This window comes from Amblyomma maculatum, chromosome 8 (genome assembly GCF_055883805.1).
Source record: "Amblyomma maculatum isolate TAMU_Amacu chromosome 8, ASM5588380v1, whole genome shotgun sequence".
NCBI lineage: Eukaryota > Metazoa > Arthropoda > Arachnida > Ixodida > Ixodidae > Amblyomma > Amblyomma maculatum.
In genome coordinates, this window is record NC_139351.1 from 58727669 (window position 1) to 58755200 (window position 27532).

The following is a 27532-nucleotide window of genomic DNA, read 5'->3' on the forward strand; positions in this document are numbered from 1 at the left end:
TGGTGAGTCCTGACGACAACGCCACTCCTGGTCGCTTGGAGAAGGGTGGAAACGTCCGAGAAGTGGGTGAAGATGCCGTGTGGACAGTTTCGTCTAGCAAATGCGGTATGGCATTGAGTCATTTTCTGTGACGGCATGCAATATAGACATATGGTTGTGACACCTGTGCTTGCCGGCGCGTTCCTTCACAGAGAATGGCGTCAATAATCTACGAGACGACAATCTCGAGACTTTCTGGCAATCTGCTGGAATGCAGCCACATCTTATCAGCATTCAGTTTCACAGAAAGAGGGCAATCGAGGCGATCTACATCTACCTCAGCTACAAAGAAGACGAAAGCTACTGCCCCAGAAGGTATTTACATTCTTATTTAAGGCCTCAGCATCACCAATTTTTCTTAGGAGTTGCAAATGGCGTCCACAGCATTAGTGGTTGCGTAAACCTGCACTCAGAGATCCAACGGGCTTCTTGTAATATTGTATGCAATGATGGGCAGTGTCGTGGCGTCCACAGAATTTTCCTACATACGTAAATTATTAGCAACAAGCTGTACACATGAAAGCAAAAACGCAGTATCACACTTTTCCTGTGGACACGTGACCGCACCATAAGGTAAAGGAGGAAGTGAGGTGTGAAAGCGGAGGTGCAGTGGACGCCTAGAAGGTATACTTTCGGCCACCTGGGGATTTTTTACGTCCACTGACCTCGCACAACGCACAATCTGCTCTCCGTTTCCCCTTCATCGAAATGCAGGTGCTGGCAGTCAGGTTCCAATCCAGGCTGTTCGGTATTGTAGTTGGGCGTGTTAACCACGGCGCCACCATGTCGTGCTGTACAAATTGTCAAATTTCAAGGGAAGTATCTGTCACACATTTTCACGGAAACCTGAACCTCGCATTTAAGGAAGGGAAGAATATTAGGGACAAAGGACAAAGTGGTACCGTTGCGGAGGCTGTGGATTATTTTCGACAACCTGCAGATATTTACGGCCCACTGATAGCGCACAGCATGCGAACTCCATTTCATCTCCATCGAAACGCAGCCGACCTCTGTAGTGTTCGAAACCAGGGCCGGCTTGCACGATAAAGTCCGAGCTAAGTCCAGACTTAAATGGTGTCTTTAGAAAGACCAAGCTTATTTAAGACGGCTCGTGTTCCGAACGTCGAACGCTTCGGGTTCATGTTCACCAGAGTGGCTTCTCAGAACGGCCTCAGCAACCACTTGGGGCCTTTTTCCTCGTAACACAATCTTAAGCCGCAAAAAGTAATGGCGCGGATTTTACACAACGCAAAATTGACGGAATGTGTACATCTTACAGCAGGGACAGTGCCAGCGCATCCCTGTATTTCCCTAATTTCTCTACTTAGACACCTGGCGTCCTTGTGTCTTAACCAAGACAGCACTAGAGTCGTAATCATACAAGCGACTTATTCAAGTCAGGCCTGAAGCCCAGTCTTGACTCCAGTCTTAAGCGGCCATGCTAGTGGCCTATTCTTAAGACTCCAGTTAAGTCTGGACTTAGCTAAGACAGTCTTAAGATTGTTTTGTGCAAGCGGGCCCAGGTATTCCATTGTAGCAGCCAAGTGTCTACACCACTAAGCCCCCGCGGCGGGTTCCAAAAAAGGAATTGGGTGACACTGGTAAGACCTTTGGCGGCTGCGTTTCAATGAAGGCGAAACGAAGAGGCGTCCGTGTGCTGTGCGATGTCAGTGCGCCTTAATAGCCCCACGTGATCGAAACTACTCTGGAGCCCTCCACTGCAGCACTCCTTTCTCTCTCCGTTGTCACTCCCATCTTCCTCCATTCTCTTGCCGCGAGAGTCAGATGTCCATCCTCCCCTGATGGGGCTGGGACAGGTCGGTCACCGCCGCTTGCTGCGGGGGCTAGCCTCCCACCGAATTTTTATCGGTTGTAGGCCGTCATTGCACCCGCCACCGCGTTGGTGGTGGACGACGGATGTTGTTGAGGCGCGCGTCTTTCTCTCCCTCTAATTTTTCTGCGTCTTTCTCACCCTCTAATTTTTCTTTGTTCTCTATTTTCTCTCCTGTCTGCGCGAGGCAGCGGAGGTGTGGTGCAGTGGTAAGACGCCCGACTACTGTACCGGAGTACCCGGGTTCGAACCCGACCTCGGCTACTGCGTTTCGATGGAGATGAAACGAAGAGGCATCCGTGTGCTGTACGATGTCAGCGCACGTTGAAAATCCCCAGGTGGTCGAAATTACACCGTAGCCCTCCACCACGGCTCCTCTTTCTCTCTTTCTACTTTCATTCCCATCTTTCTCCCTTCCTTTACGGCGCGTTTGAGGTGTCCACAGAAAACAAGTGAGACAGTTACCGCGCCTTTCCCTTCCTATAAATCAATCAATCAATCAGCGGAGGTGGCTCAGGTACAGAGCCAGTAGCAGACCCATGTATATTTTTTTTCCTTCTTCCTACAGCCACAACAACATAAAAATATTGTGACAGATACTGGCCGCCGGCGACGGCTTTCGATAGACGAGAAACGAAGAGGTGGTGGTGAAATCTTTTATGCCATGTCCTAATGATGGGTCGGTTCTTGGCTACGTGTTGTGGCCGGAAGCTGGTGCTTCCCAACGACTCCCAAAGCCCAGTATGACAGCCGGTTTTTAACGATCGGGTCAGAGCTGGACACCGCAGCCTCCCGTCGCTCGAGGTCAGAGAGTTGCCAAATGGCTGGAGGGTGGAATTCCGAACATTTGATTACATGTTCAAAATCAACTTTGGGTGCCTCACACAAAGTGCACTGTGCAGAATGGTCCTGGATGGATCAAAGCTAAGTAAGCAGGGGATGAAAATGCACGGGACTAAAGCTGTCCCCATGTCACCTGATTGAGGGTGTTCGGGTTTGCGGAGGGAGGCGAGAGGAACTGGAATACTGGACCAGAGATCAGACCTTGTGCGAAGTTTCGTACGGCGGATTTAGAGTTGCTAATGATGGTGGTGGTTGGGGTAGTATATATGGCGATGGCAACCGGTGGTGGTGGTAAAACCTTTATTCAGTGAAGGCCAAAAAAATTACGTTGCCGCCATTCTGTGGGTGGCCTTCCGGCTGCTGGTTGTGGCCTCCAGGTCACGCCTGGCGGCTGCTTCCGCTGCCCAGGTCCTAAGCCGCTGTTGAATATGCGGCTTCGAGCTGGCCAAAGCCGCCTCTCAAAGCTGCAGGCTGTTTATTTGCCAGGAGACGGGGGAAAAGTGCGCCGGACAAGAACAGAATGTGAGCTTAGTCTGCGAGCTGCAAAGCGTGCACTGGGGCGAAAAGGCACGGGGGTGAATAAGAGCAAGGCGTGCAGGGGAGATGAAAGTGTAGGCCTGTAAATGGCGCCACGTATTTTGTTCAATTTTAGGGACTTGTGAGGGGGAGGGAGGGATAATCGGGAGTTGCGGTAGTGGAGGGTGATGTCATAGAAGGTGAGGAGGGAGTCACGCTTGTCCATTCCGGGATGGAGGGGGCCAGCTCGGTCGGTCATCTCGCGAGCGATAGAATTTGCCACCTCATTTCCAGGGTGCCCCGCTTGAGCCAGAATCCAGAACTGGATAGGACTAGAAGGGGGGAGAAGTGCTTAAGAATATTGAGCGCAGAGGGAAAGATTCCACCCTTTGCAAAGTTGCGGACTGCGGTCTTTGAGTCGCTAAGTATGAAAAGATCCGGTGTGCTGGCAATGGGGAGGACGATGGCTGCTTCCTCTGTGGCAGCGAAAGTGAGAGAAGGGATAGTGGCGACGGAGAGGGGGTTTCGTGTATTAGAAACAGAGGCCAGGGCAAAGGCGGGATGCGCGAGGTAGGGTGCCGCATCAACATACACGACGTCAGACCGTGTACCTTACTGGCACCAGAGGGTGGAGGCGCGGGCAGATAGCGAGCTGCATGATACTCAGGGTGCATGTTATTGGGAAGGGGCTTGACAGTGAGCATGGAGAAGAGGGAGCTGGGCAAGGAATGGGTGACACAAACAAGGGAGACGGGTCAAGCGAAAAGAGGTAAGAAGGGCTCTGCCAGGGGTGGTGCGAGATGAGCGATCGAGTTGTGCCACTTGATGGACCTCCACAAGTTCTGAAAGAATATTGTGGATGCCCATCGCCAGCAGACGAGAAGTGGGGTGGAAGTGGGAAGCCCGAGAGCCGACTTATAGGTTTGGCGGATGAGACAGTTGACCTTGTCTTCCTCGGCACGAGACAGAAAGAGGTAGGGGAGAGAGTAGATAAGGCGGCTTAGCACAAAGGCCTGCACAAGACGACGGAGGTCGTGCTCGCGCATGCCGTAGTGTCGGTTAGCTACCCGCCGGATCAACCGTACCGTCTGCGGGACGGTGGCAGTAAGGCGGGAAAGGAGAGTAGTGTGCCATTGAATTGGAGAAAGAGACCGAGAATACGGATGCAAGAGACAGAAGGGATGGGATGTCCCTCGATAGTGGCGGTAAGGTTAGGAGGTGAGGTTGGAGCTATGCCTTGAGCCAGGAGGAGCAGGAGCTCCGACTTGGATAGGGAACAAGCTAGCCCGACCGTGTGAGCATAGTCGGCGACCGTGTCTACGCCCGCCTGGACAGCGACTTCCATCTCTCCAAGATTGCCGGCAGTCACCCAGAGGGTGATATCATCAGCGTAGAAAGCATGGGAGAGGTTAGGAATGGTAGCTTGAGCATGTGCCATAGGGAAAAGGGTAATGTTGAATAGAAGGAGCGAGACAACACAACCCTGGGGGTACCTCGATTTCCAAGAGGGAAAGCGGGAGAGGAGAGGGGCCGAATGAGATCTGTAACCATCAGTCTGGGAACCCAGGTTAAGCGTAGAAAGGGCGTCTAGGATGGCGGTATGGAAGACATTGTCAAATGCTTTCGTCAAGTCTAGTGCCATGATCGCACGAGTGTGCTTAGCGTGAACAGGGTTAAGGACCTCTTCGGAAAGCTGGAGCATGAAATCCTGGGTAGAGAGGGATGGGCAAAAGCCGAACATCGAATCGGGGAAAATATGGTTATCCTCGAGGAAGCTCTGCAAGCGGTCTAGAGCGAAGTGCTCAAAAAGCTTACCGAGACAAGAGGTGAGGGAAATATGACTGACATTTTGAATGTCTATGGGCTTGCCGGGCTTGGGGATGAAGGTTACCTTAGCATGGGTCCACTGAGAAGGCAGAGTGCCTTAGTGCCAAAGTTTGTTAAATAGGTCCGTAATGGCATCTAGAGATGATGTGTTCATGTTACGGAGGGCCTTGTTAGAAATTTGGTCTGCTCCTGGTGCGGAAGTGGTGCGGAGCTTATGTAGCGCCGCACAAACCTCCCCCAAAGTGATATCTGCGTCAAGCGCAGAATTAAGGGTGCCGATGCAGGAAGGGAGGGGGGACGAAGGTGAAGTACAGAGATAGCGATCTTGGAGTGCAAGAAGGAAATTGGAATCGGATAGTGGTGAGGATTGTAAGAGACGCGTCACATCCCTGCGTTGCGTGGCCTTGGGATGCTACGGGTCAAGGAGGACACGTAGGAGTGTCCACGTATCCATCAGCCCGAGGTTACCGGCCATGCGCTCGCAGGTCTGACCCCACTCGTGCCTAGTGAAATATGAGCAGTGCTCCTCAATTTCCATAGCCAGGCGGGCAAGGCGGAGGCATAGTGAGCGGTTGTGTTTTTGTGAAAGCCAGAGGCGGTGCAGAGAATGATGCGCCCCCCATAGTGGAGGATGCGGCTGTCAGCCTTAGAGGAGTGAGGAGCGGTAGGGACGGTAGAGGTGGCGGATAAAACATCTTTGAGCAAGGTGGCAGTCAATTGAGAAAGGTCTGAGATGGAGGGGGGGCATGTTACCGTGAGTGGCGGAACCGATCCCAGTCGACTACCTGGCTCAGACGCTGGCGGGAGGATAGGGTAGGAAGAGAGAGATGGACAGACTATAGTGGTCGCTGCCGGGAAAGACCCGGGTGTTCGTCCACGCTGCGTCCGAGACGTTTTTGTAGATAGAAAGGTCCGGTGTAGTGTTGCGTTGGACGCTGGAGCCGATGCGGGTTGGGGCAGAAAAATCATTAAGGACGGATAACTGTTCGTTCTGGACGAATGTCCACAGCGCGAGACCTTTCCTACAGTTCCTGGGGTAATTCCAGCTGACGTTATATGCATTGAAATCCCCAAGAATGAGGAACGCGATGCGATGTGCGCGAGAAAGGGCTTTGCGTAGAATGAGGAGGAGAGGAGCTGAAGGTGTGCGAGGAGAGCTGTAGGCATTAAGACGAAAGAGACTGGCATCCTTTCGCCGCTGGGGAGGGAGTTCTAAGAAAAGGTGTGTGCACTCTGGAACGTCGAGAGGATGCTCTATCGCCGTGTAGTTGCGGTGAACCAGAGTGGCAATGTTAGGGGGGGGGATGAAGAAGGAGGGTGGAAAGCAGTGAATTCGCGCAGCCTAACTGGGGAGAAAACTGATTGATTTATAGGAAGGGAAAGGCACAATAACTGTCTCACTTGTTTTTTGTGGACACCTCAACCGCGCCGTAAGGGAAGGGAGGAAGGTGGGAGTTAAAGTGGAAAGAGAGAAAGAGGGGCCGTAGTGGACGGCTCTGGAGTAAGTTCGACCACCTGGCGATCTTTAACGTGCGCTGACATCGCACAGCACACGGACACCTCTTCGTTTGGCCTCATTCGAAACGCAGCCGCCTAGGTCGGGTTCGAACCCGGGTATAACTGGGGAGAAAGTTTCTTGGAGGGCAATTAAAGCGGGAGGTGAGAGGGAGGTATGTTCTGGAGGTGGAGCTGCAGCGCGTTCCGCTTTCTGCGGAAGCAACGGCAGCTCCATTGCCAGAAATTAAGGCGTGAGGGGTGTCTGGCCATCACGAGGCCTGGGTGCCCTTGCTGGTGCATCGGGATTTGGAGATGAGGAGGAGAAGAGGAGGTATGACACCATTAGGGTCGTCTGAGCAAGTTCGGCTTCGTGAGCACTTTGGCGGGCCTCATTTCTGGCTACGCGTTCGTTAATTTGTTCCATCCATTTCTGCGTGTCGGTACGCAGGGCAGGAATTGCGGCCGTGAGGCGTTGCTCATGGGCATCGCGAAACGAGGCTGTGTGGCGGATGACGGCCTCCACCTCCGGGGTGGATGTGTGCTCCTTGGTGTATCGCCTCTTTTGTGGATGGCTGCGAGAAGGGGAGGTGGCGCGGAAGGAAGCATTCGAGGAGATGGACAGGGGGGCGGGAAGATGCGGCGGGGCCGTTTGAGTGACAGGTGAGGGGGGGCATTGTGGGGAAGGGGTGGGCAGTTGGGGGTGCCCTAACAACGCCTGCAGCTGTTGTTTTATCAGGGCAATCTGCCTGCTTTGGGCAGCGACTTGAGCTTTGAGCTCTTTTTCGGAATCTGGGGTGGGAAGCGGCAAAGGCCGGCTCACCGATGGGAAGAGTCTCGGCAGTGGCCGAAAAGAGATGGAGCGGCGGCGGGGGCTGCTTTCTTGGCGGGTCCGGGAGTTGGACCACTGACGGGGTCTTCATGGGCGGGAGTCTTCGGTGGAGGGTTTTGATTGCGGTGGGGTGGGTGATGTTGATTTAAGGCTGGAGTTGGTTGGAGAGGGACCGGTCTGCGCGTAGCGAAGTCCACACGGGCGAGATCCTCCCGTGACATGTGTGCCTTGGCAAAAGATGCATTTAGGTGTGCAGTCGGGGAGCTCCCGAATCTCGTGCACGGCTCCGCAGCGGATACAGCATCCGGATCTGGGCTGGGTGCATACGTCGGAGCGATGGCCGTGATGGTCCTTTGATTGTGCGTGCCAGTACTGTGGGAAGGTGGCTGACACCTTCCACATGGTCTGGGCGTGCCAGTCAAACCCATCATTCCCCTAACTCCAATGCACCTAGAGAGGACTGGGTCTTGAGAGCCCTGCTCGGCTGTCAAGACCTCAAGGCCCAAAAGGCCTTGGTTCAACGGACGCGGGCGGTGTTGCTTGCCAATGGAGTCCCGGAAAGGGACTCCACCTAGTATTGTGAGGGGAGGAGACCGATACGTCTCTAACTCAAACACCTCTCTGTAACCATTTAATTGTTAATAAATGTTTTAACCACCACCAACAATTGGTGCAGGCTTCGGCCTTGCGGCGGAAAGGGTGGCAGATAAAAAGGCCGCAGTTGAATACCACGGTGCGGGGTAGTTCTTTCGTGCTGACTAAGGTGATCAGGATGGACCGCGCACGTCCCATCTGTCTTGCATCGGCAATGGCGTAGGTTTTGCTGGGGTACATGGCTTGAAGATCTGCTATGATCCTCTTGGCTGTGTTTGTCCACGGCGTTGTAGATTACGCCGCGGAGAGCGTTGTCAGGAGCGGCAACATAAGAGCGCAGGGGGTACGAATTGGTTGCGAGACGCAACTCAGAGGTTCGGACATATAATCGGGTGCGTTGGTCTGAGGGTGAACTGACAGTGAATGAGTGGTATGGATTTATACGTACGCGATCCCTGGCATGGACGGTGGCATAGTCAACTTAGGCGGTGGCACAAAGTGAGGTCAGGAGGGCCCCATTGGTAGTGGTGCGGAGGTCGAGGGTGCCGCCGGGGCGGAACATGATCTTGTAGTCTTCTTGTGGAAATCGAGGTAGGGGGACGTGGTGGCGTAATCTTGGAGTCTATAGTGATGGCGGGGGCACCATAGTGGACTTGAGAGGGTCGCTTTGAGGAGTACCGTCTCCTATAGGGTAGCCCGAACACCGGGCCTTAACAATTCAGGTCCAGCGGGGGTCGTCGTCAAATTCTCCTGGAGTGAGGGGCGTATCGTCGACTTGGTTCTCCATGTCGACTTCTTCGAGGCTACAGCAGCTGCAGCGATGGCTCAGCGGCCGCAAGGGCGGCGTGAGACGCAGCTCAGCGCTGCGGACGAAGCGGTGCCACGCCGAGCGTGGGGCTCAGCTCGGTTGCTTCGTGGCGGGTCAAAGATGAGGTCCTAGTCAAGCGGCGGTCGGTTGGATGAAAGATAGATGGATTTATTGAAAGGAAAAGGCAGAGAGGTTGGCCCGAATAATTCAAATCTGGCCTGCTACTCTGCACTGGGGAAGGGGAAGGAGAGAAGAAAGAAGGTCATGATGGGTGACGATGTGGGAGAAGGCATATGAAATATATATACAGACACAGCAGCTTGCTTTACAAACGTGAATCAAGTCCGCTGGCGCTCAAATAACGGCAAAGAGCGCGCACTGCCTGGACGCCCTTCCCCTTGTCCTGCCAAGCGCCCAGCAGCAGTTCCTCCGACAGAGGCCTCTTGTCTAAACGCTTCAAGGAAGCAGCTAGCACATTTCTTTCGTTCGCATACTCTGGGCATACCAATAATACATGGTCCACAGTCTCTGGGATGCCGCAAGTTAAACATTCCGGTGAGTCCAGCTGTCCAATTATATGTAAGTACTTGCGCGTGAAAGCCACGTTTAAACGAAGTCGATGTATCAAGCATGTCTGATGACGCGGAATATCACGCGGAACATAAAATTTAAATGTTCGATCAAGCCTTCTTAGACGGATGTGTCGGGAGTCTGGTTGAGCCCAGTAAGCTGCTGTAGCAATATTCATATAACTCTTTAGAAGACACGTCGTATCCGCTCTTGAAAAAGGCACAGCTGTTTGGAAGCCATTGATGAGTGCGCTTTTCGCTTCAACATCGGCCTGCTCATTCCCATGGAGGCCGCAGTGGGCAGGAATCCATTGAAACATTATCGTGTGGCCTTGCAGCTGGGCAGATGTGATGAGATCCATAATGTTTAGTGCCAGGGACTGATAGGCAGTGTGGCGTAAGAAGTTTTCCAAAATTTGTAATGCAGTCTTCGAGTCCGTGAATATACACCATTTTTGAGGTGGTTCCCCACATATATAGCGAATAGATTCTCGAATGGCTACAAGTTCGGCAGCGGTTGATGTAGAGGTATGTCCCAAAAGGAAATGCAGAGTCGTTTTCCGAGCTGGTATGACCACAGCTGCAGCGGATGCCTGTGCTGACACAGATCCATCAGTGTATATGTGAATATAACTGGGATATTCTGACCAGATGTGTGCCAGAGTGAGTTGTTTGAGTCCACTAATTTGTACCATTGATTTCTTTAGTATTCCGGGAACACGAAGGTGCACAAAAGGTTTATCCATCGTCCATGGTGGTTGGGTGGGATGATATGGGAGGGCATATCCTGTCGGTACTTGCGACTGATGGCAGCGGAGTGCAGTTGTAAAACTGCAGTCCGGCCTCTCATCCAGAATCTTGCTGAGTGGGTGAAAACGGTGTCTTGTAAGTGCTCGTAAATATACACGAAGTGGTTCGTGTGACAAGTATATGGACATTGGGCGAGCGTGTGCCTCTTCAATTGTGCCTTTGTTAGAGGTGCATCTGGGCAGTCCAAGGCATATTTTCAGTGCCTGCGCTTGCACGCTCTCTAAAGTCCGCAAGCAGGAAATGCTCATACTAGAGAGTACTGGGAGACTGTACCGGATGTAGCCAACAAACAGAGCCTCGTAAAGGCGTATTAAGGAGCGCTCAGTTGGACCCCATTTGATGCCAGCTATGTAACGAAGTACATGGCAAAAATTAATTAGCCTCTTCTTCACCATAGCAATATGTTTCGACCAAGATAGTCGGTGGTCAATAATTACTCCCAAGAATCTGTGCCTGGAGACGTATGGTATTACGACTCCATGAAGGGTAATCGGGTAGCGGCTGACACATTTTCCCGTAAACGCGATCACTGCACACTTTTCTGCCGCTAAAAATAAACCTTGACGCCGTAAGTACATCGATGTTAATGACACAGCTCGTTGCAGTCTCGCACGTAGTTGTGGGCGCGTCGAACCAGAGGCCCAGATGCAGATGTCGTCAGCATATGCACTGATGTGGATGTTAGTTGGCAGTTCACTCACCAGGCCAATTAGCGCAACGTTAAATAAAGTTGGGCTGAGAACTCCTCCCTGTGGAACTCCACGACCGACCTGAAAGTGGGTAGTATCTCCTTCAGGCGTAGTCATGTAAACAGAACGGCCGCTGAGATAGCTTACAATCCACAAGTACAGCCGGCCACCAACTCCCACGTCGTCAAGTCCATCAAGAATAGCTTCATGGAGGACGTTGTCGTAAGCTCCCTTTATATCTAAAAATGCAGCAGCTACTAGTCGACGGTGACGCTTTTCGTGTTCTACTGTCGCCACAAGGTCGATGACGCTGTCAATGGAAGAGCGTCCGCGGCGAAATCCAGTCATCATATTAGGATAAAGATCATTACTCTCTAGATACCACTCAAGTCTTGCCAGCACCATGCGCTCCATAACTTTTCCAACACAGCTTGCTAGGGCAACTGGCCGGTATGAGGTAAGTTCGAGAGGAGGCTTTCCAGGCTTCAAAAGAGCAACCAGGCGGCTAATTTTCCAGTGCTCAGGAACAGTACTAGAAGCCCATATATCATTGAAATAATTAAGTAGTGCAGTTCTACCATCCTTGCCTAGGTTCGATAAGGTTGAATAAGTAATCCCGTCAGGACCAGGTGCAGATGAATGCCGACAAGAAGCAAGAGCGGCGTCTAATTCAGCTATTGTAAAGGGCACGTCGTATTGATCATTAGGCGAAGGTGGTGCAAAAACCTCTGAAATTGGTAACTGTGCCTGGTTTGTGCCCACAACCATTTTACAAAAATCTTCAGCTACGTCAACTTCATTGCGGCGTTGGTAAAGGGCCAGGGCACGAAAAGGGTGCCTTTCTCGCGGAGGTGTGCGCAAGCTTCTCGCAACATGCCAGATACGCGACAGGGGCTTACGGGGATCCAGTGATGAGCAGAACTGTCTCCAACGTTGTCGTCCTAACCTCTCCAGGTGACGCAAAACTTGACGTTTAGCTCGGCGAGAAAGTGCGAGATCTTGCGCGGATTTCGTTCTTCTGTACTTCCTTTCAGCCCGCCGACGGATCGCGCGAAGCCGCTCGAATTCCACGTCGATGCTGGACACTGACCCCGGCACACTAACATAGCGAGTGTTCTCACTGAGAGAGGAAGTAATGAGTCCCTCTATTTGAGATGGTGACTGGAGGTCCACGCTGGAAGTCTCCACCGCTGCCCTAAAGGCGGGCCAGTCTGTGTATTGCACACGAGGTGAAGTGGCAGGTGCAAACCACTTGATGCATATGTACGTTGGTATATGATCACTCCCATGTGTTTCCACATCACTACACCAAGAAACGGAGGGATGGAGGTTTCTGGAAACAAACGCCACATCCAAGCAGCTGCTGTAGGTTGTTCCGCGTAGAAACGTCGGTGAGCCGTCGTTTATATTGACGAGATCTTGCGTATGCATAAAGTCTGCCAGGTCTCTTCCTCTATTGCTCATTATTGCACTACCCCACTGAGGGTGGTGAGCATTAAAGTCCCCCACAATAATACGAGGAGCTGCACAACACTGGATTGTTGAAAATAGATATGATTTGTCCAAGCCATCCCTCGGTGGAATATAAGCGCCAATTACAGAACATACTCGTCCTTTCAGGGTTAACGTCAAACAAATGTAGTGGTTCGTGTTGTGGGGCTGCAGAGCATGGCGGACGTGCGCAATGTCTTGGCGTACACATACCAGCACTTTGCTTGTTTCGTTTGCTGATGGATGGATGAAGGCAAATAAAGTGTCAGGTAAATCCTTACACCTTCACGGGCTTGCTCACAAAAATGGGTGAATATCCGAGACGAAATGTGTTAAGCCAGGCGCTGAAAATATGGATCCCATGCGAGTACGCGTTCCGAGCTGTCACTTGTCCCATGGAAACCGGCGTCTTTTCCGCCTCCAGGGAAGGGGAAGAAAACGTAGTGCCGGCCGTGACCGGTTGCAGGGAATTGAAAAAAGCGCTGAGAGCGAACGCAGGGCGGGAAGGGTATGAGGCAGTGTCTACGTAAACGGTCTCTGGCTGGAAGCCATGGTGTTTGTGAAAGGCTTTTGCACGTGCCTTGCTGCGAGTGACATGGTGCTCTGGGTGCATATTCTTAAGTGGAAGACGCAGCTTACGAACGCAGTGTATTGCAGGAGGAAGTGTATGTTGTGTAGAGCAGTGACCGGGAGGTGAGAGATGGATGCGGGCAAGGATGTTGCGGCTGTTGAGGGTAGGTGGAAGGAAAGAAAACTTTATTTAGCCCTATATTATTTTGTCGGTTTTAAGGACGTCTTCAGAGATATCTGCTTGTTGCATCCACAAGAGTCTTCTCCGTCGACCTCGTCTACTTTTACACAATGGTCGGTTGCCCTCAGTCCAGGGCTCCGCTGGCTACTGCCGCCCGTTGAGCTCGCTGTACCAGACCCTACTGGTCTTGGCACCGGTTGCTGGACAGCAGAGTCTCCCATTGCTCCACACTTGGGTTTCGGATTTTGCGGACTAAGTCTATATTTTGGCAGGCCCATGGGATGGGATATAATGTGGGCTTTTCATTGCACCACGGTGCATTTTGTTTAGTATGTGTAGGTTTGGGTATGAACTCGTATGTAATTGTCTCCAAATGACAGCTTCCTCTCTGTTGAGAGAGCTGTATGATGGGGAATATCGCATTCTTCTGCCTCTATAGTTTTGTAGTATGGCCGAGTATGACTTGCGTGCTGGGAAAAGTTCCGCGGACTCGTCGGATGCACGGAAGGAGGAGGAGGAAAAAACTTTATTTGCAGAAGAATTCGAGGCACGCAGGCCTCCTGGGTCTCCGCACGACCCCACTCACGATCTAAACGTTCATATTATGTTTATCCATGACGTATGCGGCCCGGCTGACGACGATCTTCTGCCTGGCCGGGTCCGCTGATCGCAGTGAGGTCTCCCAGTCCTCCCAGGTTCGGAGAGGCACCGGCCCGGCGGGGGGAGGAGACGCAGGGCAGGATAAAAGAATGTGGGTAAGAGTGGCCTTGGGGTGGGAGCACAAAGTGCATAGGGGGTATACCGGCTGAAATTTCGAAAGTAGAGCTGGTGTCGGTAGAGTTCGTGTCTGCAGACGACGCCAGATTGACTGCTCTCTGATAGTGAGGGATGGGTGGGGTGACGGATAGATGAGGCGCTCAGCGCGGGAGTTTGCGGTGAACTCAGCAAACGAGTGCATACGATCCTTCGAGAAATCCCCCATGAGGTCCACCTGTGCCCGGTTTCTAGACCCTCGGGCTAAGGAGTCGGCAGCCTCGTTGCCGGGATTTCCCGAGTGCGCAGGCACCCAGATGAGCTCAATCCGTCGGGGGAGGTGGGAGGTGGGCATGTGCAGCAAGCGGTGCGCCGGAGGATGAACCCGGCCCCTGGCATAATTTAGAATGGCAGTTTTTGAATCACTGAGTATGTAACTGGCATCGGTGTATGCCAGAGCAATAGCTATAGCGGTCTCCTCGGCTTCTTCAGGGGTCGTGCCTGAAGGAAGCTCAATAGTTAAGGGGGAAATGTGGGGGTTGTGGACAACTGCAGTGGCTCCGCTCTCATCGCAGGCGGCATCTACCCAAACGGCATCGGGCTCATTCCCGTACCATTTGTGGAGCGCTGCCGCGCGCGCCTTCCTGCGACCTTGGTCATAGTGGGGGTGCATGTTCCGCGGTAATGGTTTGACATAGATTGAAGTGTAAATTTGGCTAGGGAGTGTTAATAGGGATGAATTGTTTGCAGGAATAGTGATGCCTAGCTTAGTGAGTATATGTCGTCCGGTAGTTGTAGCAGCTAATCTGAGGTATTGTGCTTGTAAATGGGCCTCTCGAAGTTCATGTATGGTATTATGGACTCCAAGTTCGAGTAGTCTCTCGTTACTAGTGCTTTTCGGTAATTTAAGTGCTGCCTTTGTTGCTTGCCGAATTAATGAGTCTATTTGCTGGACCTCACTACATGATAGTTTGAGGTATGGTGTAGCGTAAAGAATTCTGCTGAGGGTATAGGCGTGCACTACTCGAAGTGTGTCCGCCTCTCGAAATCCATGTGCGCGTCCTGACACCCTTGTTATGATTTGTGTGGTGTTTGCAACGGCCTTTTTGAGCCGCTTAATTGTGTCGACGTTCTTTCCATCCTGTTGCAGGTATAGTCCCAGAATGCGGATGGTATGAACCTGTGGTACTTGTCTTCCCTGAATTCGAATTTCTATGGGGCTTTGGTAGGTCCGTCCTTTAGGGGGTATGATTAGTAATTCTGATTTTTCTGGGGAGCACTCTAATCCGATTGTTGCGGTAAGCTTGGCTATCGTGTCTGCTGCTGTTTGTAGCGTGTCTTCGATTTCACCGTCTGATCCGTGTGTGGTCCAGAGTGTGATGTCATCGGCGTATATGGTGTGACCTAGGTGAGGGATTTTCTGCAGTTCTGCGGTTAAGGGGATAAGAGTAATGTTGAACAGAAACGGGGAAAGAATGGAGCCTTGCGGCGTCCCCACGTTGGCAAGCGTGTACGGTCAGGTGTGGAGATTGTCGATGTGAAGTGTGGCCGTCCTGTGCTGAAGGAAGGCTCTTATGTAGTTGTAAACCCTAGGACCAGTTTGAATGTTCGTGAGTGCCTGTAGGATTGCTGTGTGTTGTACATTATCAAACGCTTTTTTGAGATCTATTGCTAGTATCGCCTTAGTATGCGTTGGTATATGTGGGTCAAGCACTGCTGACGTTAGCTGCAGCATAGCGTCCTGCGTAGATAGACGGGGCCTGAAACCGACCATTGAGTGCGGGTATTGGTCCGTGTCATCCATGTATGCAGTTAGCCGAGCTAGTATAACCTGTTCAAAGAGTTTTCCTAAGTTTGAGGTGAGCGATATTGGGCGCATATTCGCTGGGGAAATTGGCTTATTGGGTTTTGGTATGAGAATTACTTTCCCGTGTGTCCATTCTGCTGGGAGTGTCCCTTCTTCCCAGTGTTTGTTATAGGGGTCCTTTAGTTGCTCCAATGATTTATTATCTAGATTTCTTAGCGCCGCATTTGAAACCTGATCTTCGCCTGGCGTTGTGTTCTTGAGCTTGTGAAGTGCTGCCCGTATTTCTGATGTCGTTATTGCAGCATCTAATATATCATTTGGTCCTCCTGCATAGGAGGGAAGGGATTGTGGTTGACCCGGGGTGGTGTGCATATGCTTTAGAGTAGCTAGTAGGGCATCTGTGTCATCTCTGTGTTGATGGGTTAGTCTAGCTATTATGTTTCGTGTATATGTCTTGCTCTGGGTTGGGTCCAGAAGGTGCCGAAGTAGGTGCCATGCACGCTTTGTGGTGAGATTTCCTTTTAGCCCTTCACATATTTGTGTCCAATTCTGCTGAAACAATTGCGCTCCATAGTCTTCAATTTGGGTGGCCAGATCATTAATCTTCTGCTTAAGTTTGCGGTAGTGCTTCTGTGTGGCATACCGTTTATTTAAACTACGGTGGGCCTCAAGTAAATGCGCCATTCTGGCATCTAACGTTGGCACATCTTCGTTTGTATCAATGATCTGCGTATTAGTATAGTATGCTCGAGCTACCCTGTCGGTATCTTGGTTCCCTGCCACCCCCATGTGTCCCGGTACCCACATACGTTTGTGTCTGGTGTTTTCTTCGTCGTTTTTAATTCTGTCGCTCGCTTCTATTAGTATACGGAGCGCGTGACGACCTATCCTACCATTCATGTAATTTCGACAGGCTGTTTGAGAGTCCGTGAGTATCGTTATCGACCGCCCAGTTCTAGAGCCCTCCGCCACCGCTAGAGCAACGGCTACTTCCTCGGCCTCTGCTACTGTGCAGTGTCGCATAGAAGCGCTGGTCATTTCGCGTAGAGACGAATCGACCACCGTGGCCACCGCAATTTTGTTGTGTCCTCCTCTCGAGGACGCGTCTGCATACATGGTCGTGTCTTGAGGAGCGTGCGTTTTTCTTAATAAATTCGTCCCTTGCTTCTCTTCTTGGTGGAGGTTACGTGTTTCTCGGGATTGGAGCTACCTTGAGGGACCTGCGAAGGCAGCTTTTCGATGATGGCGAAAAGCAAGGCGCCCGTGAGCTGTGCGATGTCAGCGCACAATATCCCAGTTTGTCGAAATTAATCTGTAGCCCTCCACTACCGACTTCTCTTCCTCTCTTTCCACTTTCACTCTTACCTTCCTCTCTTGGTTGACCCTGAATGCAAAGAGTGTGGCGTCGACGCTACTTTAGACCACATTACATGGGGGTGCGCGGCCTATCCGCCACCCGCCGATTTGCTGCCAGCTCCATCTCTGGAGGAGTGGGAGGCCGTGCTGCGCTGCTCGGACCCGGCCATCCAGGCTCGGCTCACTGAGTGGGCCGAAGAGATCGCCGACAGGACGCAACTGGCGGCCATCTGGCGCGGCCAGCAATCAAACTGAACCTCTTAAAGCCGATGAAATAAATGTTTTCCCATCCATCCATTCCTTACGGCACGCTTCAGGTGTTCATAGAACATGACAGATATTGTGCCTTACCATTAGTGTGGACCAATAATATTAATATTATTATTATTTATAATTATTAGTAGTTTTAATATTATACTGCGCCTGTCCACTACTGTAAACCGTTTATTATTAAACGCTGAGAAGAAAAACATATAGAGGGGTTCAACGCTGCTGAACCGAATGTGGTTGCAGGAGACCGAGCGTTGAATCGAACACAACCAGGGTTCCATTCAACTCATCAATGTTCACCGGTGTTCTAGCAGAATCCATTTACATGCCCTACGCATGCGTTGACGCCCAGCCGTGATGGCACATTGGTTATGATGCCCCAATGCCGTACCCAAATATCTTGGTTCGAACCCGACCATAGGAAGTTGCGTTTTTATGGAGGCGAAACAGAAAGGCATTGATGTGTTGTGCCAGCGCCTGGCAGTGCGATGTCAGGACACGATAAAGATCCCGAGATGGTCTTAAGTTACTCCGTGGCCTTCCACTAAGATACTTCTTTCTCTTCGTTTTCATTCCCACTTTTATCGCTACCCTTACGGCTCGGGTCACGTGTCCGCGGGGCATTTGTGACATATACTGCGTATTTTCTTTCCTCTAAACTCATTATTATTGTTGTTATTATTATTCGATGCCGGCAGACGCTTTCCTGCTCCACTCGATCAGCTCTCTGCGGCGCGCGCATGCGCGGTGTGGGAACTGCCCTTCTCTCTGCGCCGGCACGCCGATCTGCTGGGGTGCCGATACCCTCCTCCTCATCTCTATAGCGAGCGTACTGGCGGAACACTTTTGAGAACGGTGCAGCTGGTCACCATTGTAGCGGCGGATGCGCAGTAGTGGCCTGTGGCGCTTCTACTAGCCAAGTGTAGCTTTCGCTACAAAAGGATTTGGGCGCGTCATGGTGCATGGCCTGGCCCCTCCCGCTAGGCGACTTTGGCGCAGCATCAAGCAAAGCCAAAGCCCGATGTGTCCTCGAAGCGCCTCATGAGGCCTTCATGGATGTCGTCAATGTCAGCTTCATTGGCGGCTCTATTGAAGCGAAAGCTTCTCTGCGCCATGCATCAGCCAAGGTAAGCCTGACAGGTCGCTTTACCTTCAAAGTGATGGCGTGACCTTGACCTTATTAAATATAGGTATCCTTCATTTCATCGTGTCCGCCAAAAAGGATAATGCAGCTTTCTTCCCCCAAAAGCGAAAGCTTCTCTGCGCCATGCATCAGCCAAGGTAAACCTGACAGGTCGCTTTACCTTCAAAGTGATGGTGTGACCTTGACCTTATTAAATATAGGTATCCTTCATTTCATCGTGTCCGCCAAAAAGGATAATGCAGCTTTCTTCCCCCAAAAGCGAAAGCTTCTCTGCGCCATGCATCAGCCAAGGTAAACCTGACAGGTCGCTTTACCTTCAAAGTGATGGTGTGACCTTGACCTTATTAAATATAGGTATCCTTCATTTCATCGTGTCCGCCAAAAAGGATAATGCAGCTTTCTTCCCCCAAAACCTAAGCTAAAAAAATATGAAAAAATCGTGGGTTTAATAGCTTCAAATTGTTACAGGCTATATCACAGCTATTCTCAAGACGATTATGCAGCGTCCCTCTAATTCAAACCATCAAATCATTCGTAAACATGCTTAACACAACTTTTGCTCGCGCCCCACAACTTTTTGAGGCCATTTTAGGCTTTTATTGCGAAAGCAATACTACTCTAGGTTTCCAGCCTTCAGAGAGGCGCGACCGCACCCACACCCCACGTGACACTAGGATGAGAGCTGGGCTACCAACTCAAGCAGTCGACGTAGCGTGGCTGCACCCACGTGATGCGATGACGTCACACCCCACGTGACACTAGCGTTAGAGCTGGGGCTACCAACTCAAGCGGACAGCGTAGCGCGGTTGCAGCCACGGCGCAGCACGTTACGTCACAGCCCACGTGACACAAAAATGGTCAGCGTGGCGCGTAAAAGGCGCAGCTGGTGCTCACGTGATATATGACGTCAGGCACGTTCATAAGGCTTGGTTAAAGTGGGGCTTTATATGTGGGCTGGCAGGAGCTGCCAGCTTGGGTCTCTCGCTTCACATGGGACGGTTATGTCAGAATCAGCCTGCTAGGACCCTGGCATTCACGTTACCCCTATGGACCACCACCACCCCTACCACCACTAAGGCACGTTCATACGGGTTGGTTAAAGCGGGGATTTACATGTGGGATGAGGAAGAAGAAAAAGAAAAAAAGAAGAACGCTCGGACACCCGCAGCTAATGCTTTCGCTCAATATTTGGTTCAGCAGGGTTGAACCCTTGCAATTTGTTTCACCTCCTAAGTGGTGTGTACAGCCACGCATTATTTCCAGTCACGACCATAATTCTTGTTTCGCTTGACGACGCTGCAGCGTGTTGAAAATAAAGATGGCAATAAACATAAAGAGCCATATAAAACAAAATTATGAATATAAAAATTATGGTTCTAGGTTGACAACAGAAGTAACAATGCTCAGGCTTCTACATTACTCCAGTGTAGGTTTTCCAGTGCCCTATATTTTTATATTCTTGGGAACACGCAAAAAAATATCGAGGAATGCACTTAGATACAAGGCTTGGGATGGTTCCTTATCCGCGGCTCGTGTCTGTCAGGCTGTTTTTAGTGGCTCTAAGTACGCCGCATGGAATGTGAGGTTGTACTGAACCGGATGTGCTAAGGCCTACCAAGCTGGGGAGGGGAATATTTTGACTTGTAGCTGTCGCTAAATTATTTGATGGGGTTTTGAGAGAGAGCTGTAAAGTGGGGGATGAACGAGTCGTTGTTCTCAGTAGTGAAAAGTTATATCATGATAGGTGAGAAGTCTGTCCAGCGTACTTCTCCAGTCTTCGGTATGTACCGCTCGGTTAGCATGTGCTCGAGCAGTTGAGTGGGCTGCCTCGTTGCCGGGGTTGCCGGCATATGGCCGATTCATGCAAACGTCCATTGTTCCTCGAACCCATGATGGGGTGCAACCTCCGAGGACGGAATGTGGCGAGTGAACCAGCGGTCGTAGATAGGTGCGAGTAATACAAAAGAAATTGTTGTTTCATGATGTACACGCTGGTCCCAGATTTGAGGGCCTAGGATTTAAATTCTGTAAACCTTGAGCTAACGCTTTTAATAATACGCCTGCAGAGGTTTAGCTCCTTTTTTTTTTACTTTAAATCGAGGCTAATCGAAGCTAGAGGCTCGTTTCCTGCTTCCTGGCGAAAGCCGCAAGAGTCTGCTGTGCTATGTTGTTTGCGTCAACCTCACTCATAAAATTACGCTATTTTCATACGGACGATCAATTATCTTTACTTTGTTTGGAATTTTGCATGGGAAAATTTTCCCGAATTATTTGTTGTGATAAATGCAAATTGTACATTGGTTTGGAAGCAAGCTAAACTAATATTGTAAATTGGGTTTTAGAAAGAGAAAACGCACTGTCTGTTAAACCTCTCGGATTTTAAACCACGCTCTCAGGGAAAAGTGGGAACTAAAAAAGGAATAGAAAATGGTGCCGTAGTGTAGCATGCTGAATATTTTCTACCACCTATGACTCTGCCTTCTACTCTCAGGGGTAGCCGGGTTCGAACCCGACCGTCTGGGGCTACAATTCGATGGAAGGGAAAAGGAGAGGCGTCAGTGTGCTGTGCGGCGCCAGTGCATGTTAAAGATCCCCATACGGTGGAAATTACTTCGTTGCCCGCCACTACCCAGCACATATTCTTCTCTTTCCGCTTTTACTCCCATCTTTCCTCCTTCCCTTTGACACGGCTTAGGTGTCCACAGAAATATTTGGACCAATACTGCGCCTTGCTTTTGCTATAAACAAATATTTTTAGTATGCTTTTTGCCTTCCCTTGGCATCGCACAACGCACCGGCGCTTTACACTTCGGCGTCATCGAAGCGGGGTTTTCCCTGCCGTGATCGAACGCTGGTCACCAGACCCCATTGTCGGGTGCCCTAACCATTGCGCCATTGTGGCAACAAATTATAACAAGGAATGAACTCCAATTAGTAATATAACTGTTGCCAATACGCATTACGCAATAATTAAAATTTAGACAGTGCATGAAAGAGCGCCGTAACCACTGCACCCATAAAAAATGATGTGTAGTGCATAGATATTCATTACAATTTGACGTCTATGCATGAAGTGGCGCGATGAGCGATAATTATTGATGACGCAAAAAAGCAGCAACCTTACGCAACTCTGTGCGGTAGAATGGCTACGATTCTCGGCTAAAACAACCGAGTACCCGGGTTCGAACCCAACCACCGTGGCCCCGTTTCGATAGAGAGGAAACGTAAAGGCGGCCGTATGTTATGCGCTATCACGGCAGGTTAGATCCCCAAGTGATAGAATATATTTCATAGCCCTTCACTACGGCACATCTTTCCTCTTTCATTCACACTACCTCCGACGCGGTAGTACAGTGGTTAGGGCACTTGACTGCTGTCTCCAAAGGTGCAGGATCGAATTCCGGCCGCGGCGGCCGCTCTTCGGGGGAGGAGAAAAGCAAGGCGCCTGTATGATGTGAGATATCAGCGCTTATTAAGGAACCTCAGGTGGTTGAAATTTCCGGAGCCGCGAACTATAGCTTCCCTCATGGTCTGAGTCGCTTTCTGGGTCGTTTTGAGACGTTAAACCCCGCTAACAAAACCTCTCACTCTTACCTTCCTCTTTTTCTTAATTACGGAGCGCTTCAGGTGTCAACGGAGAAGTGTGACAGATGCTGGGCGTTCCCTTTTTTTATAAGCAATTTAGAAATCCTACAATTTGATTTATATTGCTATAATAAGTCCTCGCCGCGGTGATGCAGTAGTTAAGATGCCCGACTTCTGTCCCGGAGTACCCGTCTTGGATCAGGACCGCCGCCGGGTGCGTTTCGATCGACGCGAAAGGAAGAAGCGTCGTCCGTGTGCTGTGCAATACCTGCGCACCTTAAAGATCCCCATGCGGTTGAAATTATTCGTAGACCTTCAAAACGGCCGCTCTTTCTCTTTTTCCGCTTTCACTCCCACCTTCCCCTGTTACAGCGCGATTTAGGCGTCTAGAGGAGTCCGACAGGTAGTGTGTCTTTCCTTTCCTGTCAGCGAATTATTATTATTATTATTATTATTATTATTATTATTATTATTATTATTATTATTATTATTATTATTATTATTATTATTATTATTATTATTATTATTATTATTATTATTATTATTATTATTGTTATTATTATTATTAGTATTATTAGTAGTAGTAGTAGTAGTAGTAGTAGTAGTAGTAGCAGTAGCAGTAGCATTAGCAGTAGCAGTAGTAGTAGTAGTAATAGTAGCACTATATAGCTATATCGCAGAGCACCAAGGCGCTTCTCCTTGCCTCAATTTGCCTCTCTTCGCTCGTCTTTGACCTCTTTTTTTCTCTTGTCTCCCTTGATTTTATTCCTCATCAATCTTTGTCTGGCCTTCTGTGTTAGGAACAACGGCTGTCAAAAAGGATTCGGACGTTTAGAGATTCATCACCTCATTCGGCAACCCATTCCACTCAACAATGGTCCTTGGGAAAAAGCCATGTGGGCGTTCGTTCGACTTTGGGGTAGCACAATCACCTTGCTATGTTTCGTTCGGGTAAATCGTGCGGGTTAAATTGTATGTCTGGCAATCGAGCTTTATTTGTTTATTAACGGTGTTGAATAGTATTTTAAGATGGTGCAACCTTCGCCGTAATGCGAGTGTGCCCAAACCAGACCATTTATAACGATCTGATACGGAGACCTGCCTGCCATAAGCTTTGTAAATCAAACGATGAGCTTTTTTCTGAATACGTTCTGCGGGGTTATATTTCTATTTTAGTGAGCGTATCCTTAATATTCGCGAGACATTAGCAAGAGGATAGGCCCATTATACTACTGCTCATTCCTCAAAAGCGCCGCATAAATGAGCCCTGCCCTACCTTTGCGTTGGAGGAATGCGAAAGCACTCGACACTCGTTGCCCCTTGTTGCCTCTCTTTACGTCTCTTCGCCCCTCTTTGCCTCCTTTTGCCTCTTTTCGTCTCCTTATCTCTCTTGATTTTATTTCTCACCCTTTGTCCGGTCTTCTGCGTTATGTTCTCTGCACCATTACACCCCAACACGTCCACGCAGCACACAATAAAGCACCGCGTCTTCCGACGCCGGCGGCGAGAAGGCTACTGGCCTAGGGGAGAACGCCACCAGACGTCATGACGTCACGCGTTTCCAGGATACAACATGACGTCACCGTAGCAATGAACGGCCTCCTTTCTGGTGTAAAGAGGGGCGGCGCAGGGCGTCGATGACGTCGCGTGCTAGGCTGCAGCATGACGTCATCAGTGGAGGTCCACATGGCAACCGCATCGTTGTGACGTCACTAGATATGCACTAATTTGAGCATTCGGCCCTTTTCGCTCCTTTGCGCCCTAATTATATTTTTATTTTATTAACTGAGACAGATTACACTTCTTGTCACTATCACATATTTATGTGGCTCATTAAGTCAGAAACACATCGCGACTTCCGGTTGGCGTGACGTCACATTCCTTGTACGACGACATTAGGGGTATGGTTATTTCGACACCTAATTTATTTTACTTTTACATTTTTCACTCTAGTTATTCAACTAATTCTACTGGCCTAATGTTTGTTTCAGATCATCCCACTATCCTCTTTCGATTACAACTACTCGCTTATCCTAACCCTTAAAAACTACGTAAGACTGTGCACACAACCTTGTCGTCGAAGTCTACTAATGCTTTCGCTTTAAAAGACTATGAAATGTAAAGCAGCAACCAAATAATGCTATGAACAATCAAAACACTCTGTCAACAACACTTCTTACACAACTAAAACAACTTATTAGCAAACTGTCAATTTCAAAAGTAACAAAAGATCCACAGCAGTCACAAGTAAGGAACAACGGCTGCTAAAAAGGATTCGGACGTTGGCATATGTTCACCTCCTCATTCGGCATCCCATTTCACTCGGCAATGGTCGTTGGGAAAAAGGAAGCCTTGTGCGCGTTTGTTGACATTGGGGTAGCACATTCGCCTTGCTGTGTTTCGGTCGGGAAATCATCGCAGGTTAATTTGTATGTCTGGCAATCCAGCTTTATTTGTTTGTTAATCATGTTGAATATTATTTTGAGGCGTTGAACTTTCGCCATGATACGAGTGTGCAAAGACCGGACTGTTTGTAAAGATCTGATACGGAGGCCTGCTTACCACAAGCATTGTAAACAAAACGAATCGCTTTTTTTTTCGAATACGTTCTACACGGTTAGTTTGTCTTATACCGGTCTCCATTGGGCGAACAGGAGCAAGAGCAACGAGCAGCCAGAGCAGCGCACGAGAGCACTGAGGACACGCGTTCTTTCTCTCCAACGGAACATTCTCGCCCCGCCGGGGTGGCGCAGTGGTTACGGCGCTCGACTACTGTTCCCAAGGACGCGGGATCGAATCCCGACCTCGGCGTCCGCTTTTCGATGGAGGCGAAAAGCAAGGCGCCCGTGTGCTGTGCGATGTCAGTGCACGTTAAAGAACCCCAGGTGGGCGAAATTTCCGCAGTCCTCCACTACGGTGTCTCTCATAGCCTGAGTCGCTTTGGGAGAGCAGCGTCGCGAGGTAGAGCGCGTGACGTCAGGCGTCATGTAATCAAATTTTTCCCGCGCTCGCGTTCATGCTGCTCGGAGAACAGCGTAGCGACGGGGAGCGCGTGACGCCAGGCGTCATGTGATCAAGCTTTTCCCGCGCTCGCGTTGCCCGTATCCCGTCTTGACGTCAAAAAGGTCACGTGACTTACTCCGTTCTCCCTGTACTCCGCCGCTGGCGACGGAGCACCGAGAACTGCTCTCGGCTGCTCTCGGGACCCCAAAAGCGCGCCTCCTCTGCCAATAGAACACAACGCTACTGCTCCTGTTCGACCACTGGTAGGCGCCGAAACTTGAGAGAGCGCTTTTAGTGCGGCTAAAAGTGTTCCTGTTCGCCCAATGGAAACCGGTATTAGTGTGTGGATCCTAAATATTCTCGTACCGATGGCAAGCAGATAGACCCATTATATACTGTTGCGCATTCCTCAAAAGTGCAGCTTAGATGTGCCCTCCCCACCCCTAATATTTTTTTTTGTTCCAGAATTTCTGTTTGCACAGGCAACTCATTTGGCGACATGCGCCAGCTGGTGGACTTCGAACTGCAAGAACCTACGGGCTGGGTGCGCATTCCGACTCTGGACACGGCTGGTCGCCCCGTGCGGACGTTTTTCCTGCAGATTGCGATGCTCTCCAATCAACTGGGCGGACAGGACACGCGCCTGCGACAAATCAAGCTGTACTCGCCACTGCATCAGAACGCTGCAGATGTATCCGTGCTACGCAACGTACACTTCACAAGCTCAGAGTTTCGCATGTTCAGCTCTATCCGCTGATGTATCAGAGTGGCAGCTTGTGTTAAATAAAGGCGTATTCGTGTGCACTTTGGATTTTTTATAACGTCAGGAAGAACAATTACGGGGATACTTAGAGATTAGCAACCAGCATTACTTTAAAAAGGCCCAACAGTACACCTAAAAAGGTATGTATTTCAACGATCCCCGAGAGCCACGCGGAGATTTTTTTTAGCCGCTTCCGGCCGCGGCCATTTTCTGCCGACTAGCGCGCCGCTGCGCGGGCGCTTCCTTGCGGACTGCGGAGTTGCGGTATCGCCGCGGCCGCGCCTGCACGGCAGCCGCGTTTAGCTAACCTTCGGGCGCTAAATATTTTCTCCACACGATTGTGTTGGAGCACGTTTATTTGCATTGCCGTAGAGTTAAAATCGACTTGTTATTTAGGAAATTTAGTTTTACGTGCATGTTAACTGTGCCGGTGCTCATCACACTGCTGCGCTAATAATGCCGTTTCGGTACCTTACTGACGATAAAGAGTTTTGAACAATTGTAAAATTACTCTTGCGTATAATTCGCATATAATGTCACTTCCAATGCGCTCTCCTTCCTACCAGCCATTTCGAACCTCCGCAATTAGGCTGTGTTGTCGTTCACGTGGTGTGTGCCAGTGACACCAACAAATATCGATTTGTGTTCATCTGACTTGACAAGCTAACGGCAAGCAAATTTTGTTGTTGTTTTTTTATGAACACCGCCACATTAGGATCATTTTTATCTCTAGAACTTTATATCGCCTATCAAAGTGTTGCGACTGCATGTCAAGCACAATGCTTTTTATATCCTCCACCTACTGGTGCGAGCAAAAATAAGCGCAGGCACGTTTTTTTTTTTTCTTCTACCCTTTTCCATGCGTTGCATAATTGAAGCTAGAAGACTTGATATGCGCGATCCGTTAGTAGATGCCAGCGCCCTTTCACTGGGACAATATTGTTTTCTTATGTTCGGTGCAAAAGGAGGCTTGCTTTTAATTTGAACGGAAGAGCGTGCTCCGTTTACTTATGCCTGCACCTGTACATTCTCGTACAAGCCAAAGAAACAGCAGCAAAGAAAAGCTAGCTGGAGCATTACAACTCGGTTTTCATATGGTATATGAGCATTAGCATCCAAACGTGGCATCGGCTATGAGATACGCCGTAATGAAGTGCTCTGGAAATTTATCGACCGCTTGGTATTCTTTAACGTGCGCTGACATCGCACACTGCACAGGAACTTCAGCTTCGTCTTCATCGAAGCGCGGCCGTCGCTTCTGTGATCGAACCTATGTCTTCGGGCTCACCAGTCGAGAGCCCTAACCACAAACCCACCGTTGGAGGGCTAAACCCAATTTCGTTATTTGTATTAAGCCTTGAACAGATATTTACACAGCAGCCAGATCCCCCGGGTTGTGCAGCGACAAGACGAGTATATTTAATTTAGAAGCTATCGGTGTGTGTTAAATAGCTGCTTAGCCGCTTGGGTCAGGTTATAACACATAATGAAATCGTGCTACTTCGAGGTAAATACTAACAGCAAAAAGCTACAGCGCTCAACCATTTTGCAGGCCGAGTTCTCTCTGAAAAAAATTAAAGAGCACTGCAGAATCTCCATTGGAATAATTCGAAAGCACAGGTGCTGCTTCTGGTTGCTTCTAGTTGCTTTATTCCCTTCTTGTTTACCCATTTTAGTCTTCAATACTTTAAAATATCACCCAAGTCTATTTCTACCCTCTTTTTCGGCTCTAATTAAAGTGATGTCACATCTTTGAC

The 27532-nt window shown here is 49.9% G+C and overlaps 1 protein-coding gene across 1 annotated transcript; it reads left to right on the plus strand.

Annotated features, from left to right (window-relative positions):
• LOC146181229 (anaphase-promoting complex subunit 10-like) lies at nt 1-25808 on the plus strand. Its single transcript, XM_084577867.1, has 3 exons — nt 1-105; nt 192-354; nt 25478-25808. Exons 2-3 carry the CDS (start codon nt 251-253, stop codon nt 25767-25769), a joined length of 396 nt encoding a protein of 131 aa, XP_084433993.1. The 5' UTR covers nt 1-105; nt 192-250; the 3' UTR covers nt 25770-25808.
• The last annotated feature ends 1724 nt before the right edge of the window (nt 25809-27532 follow it).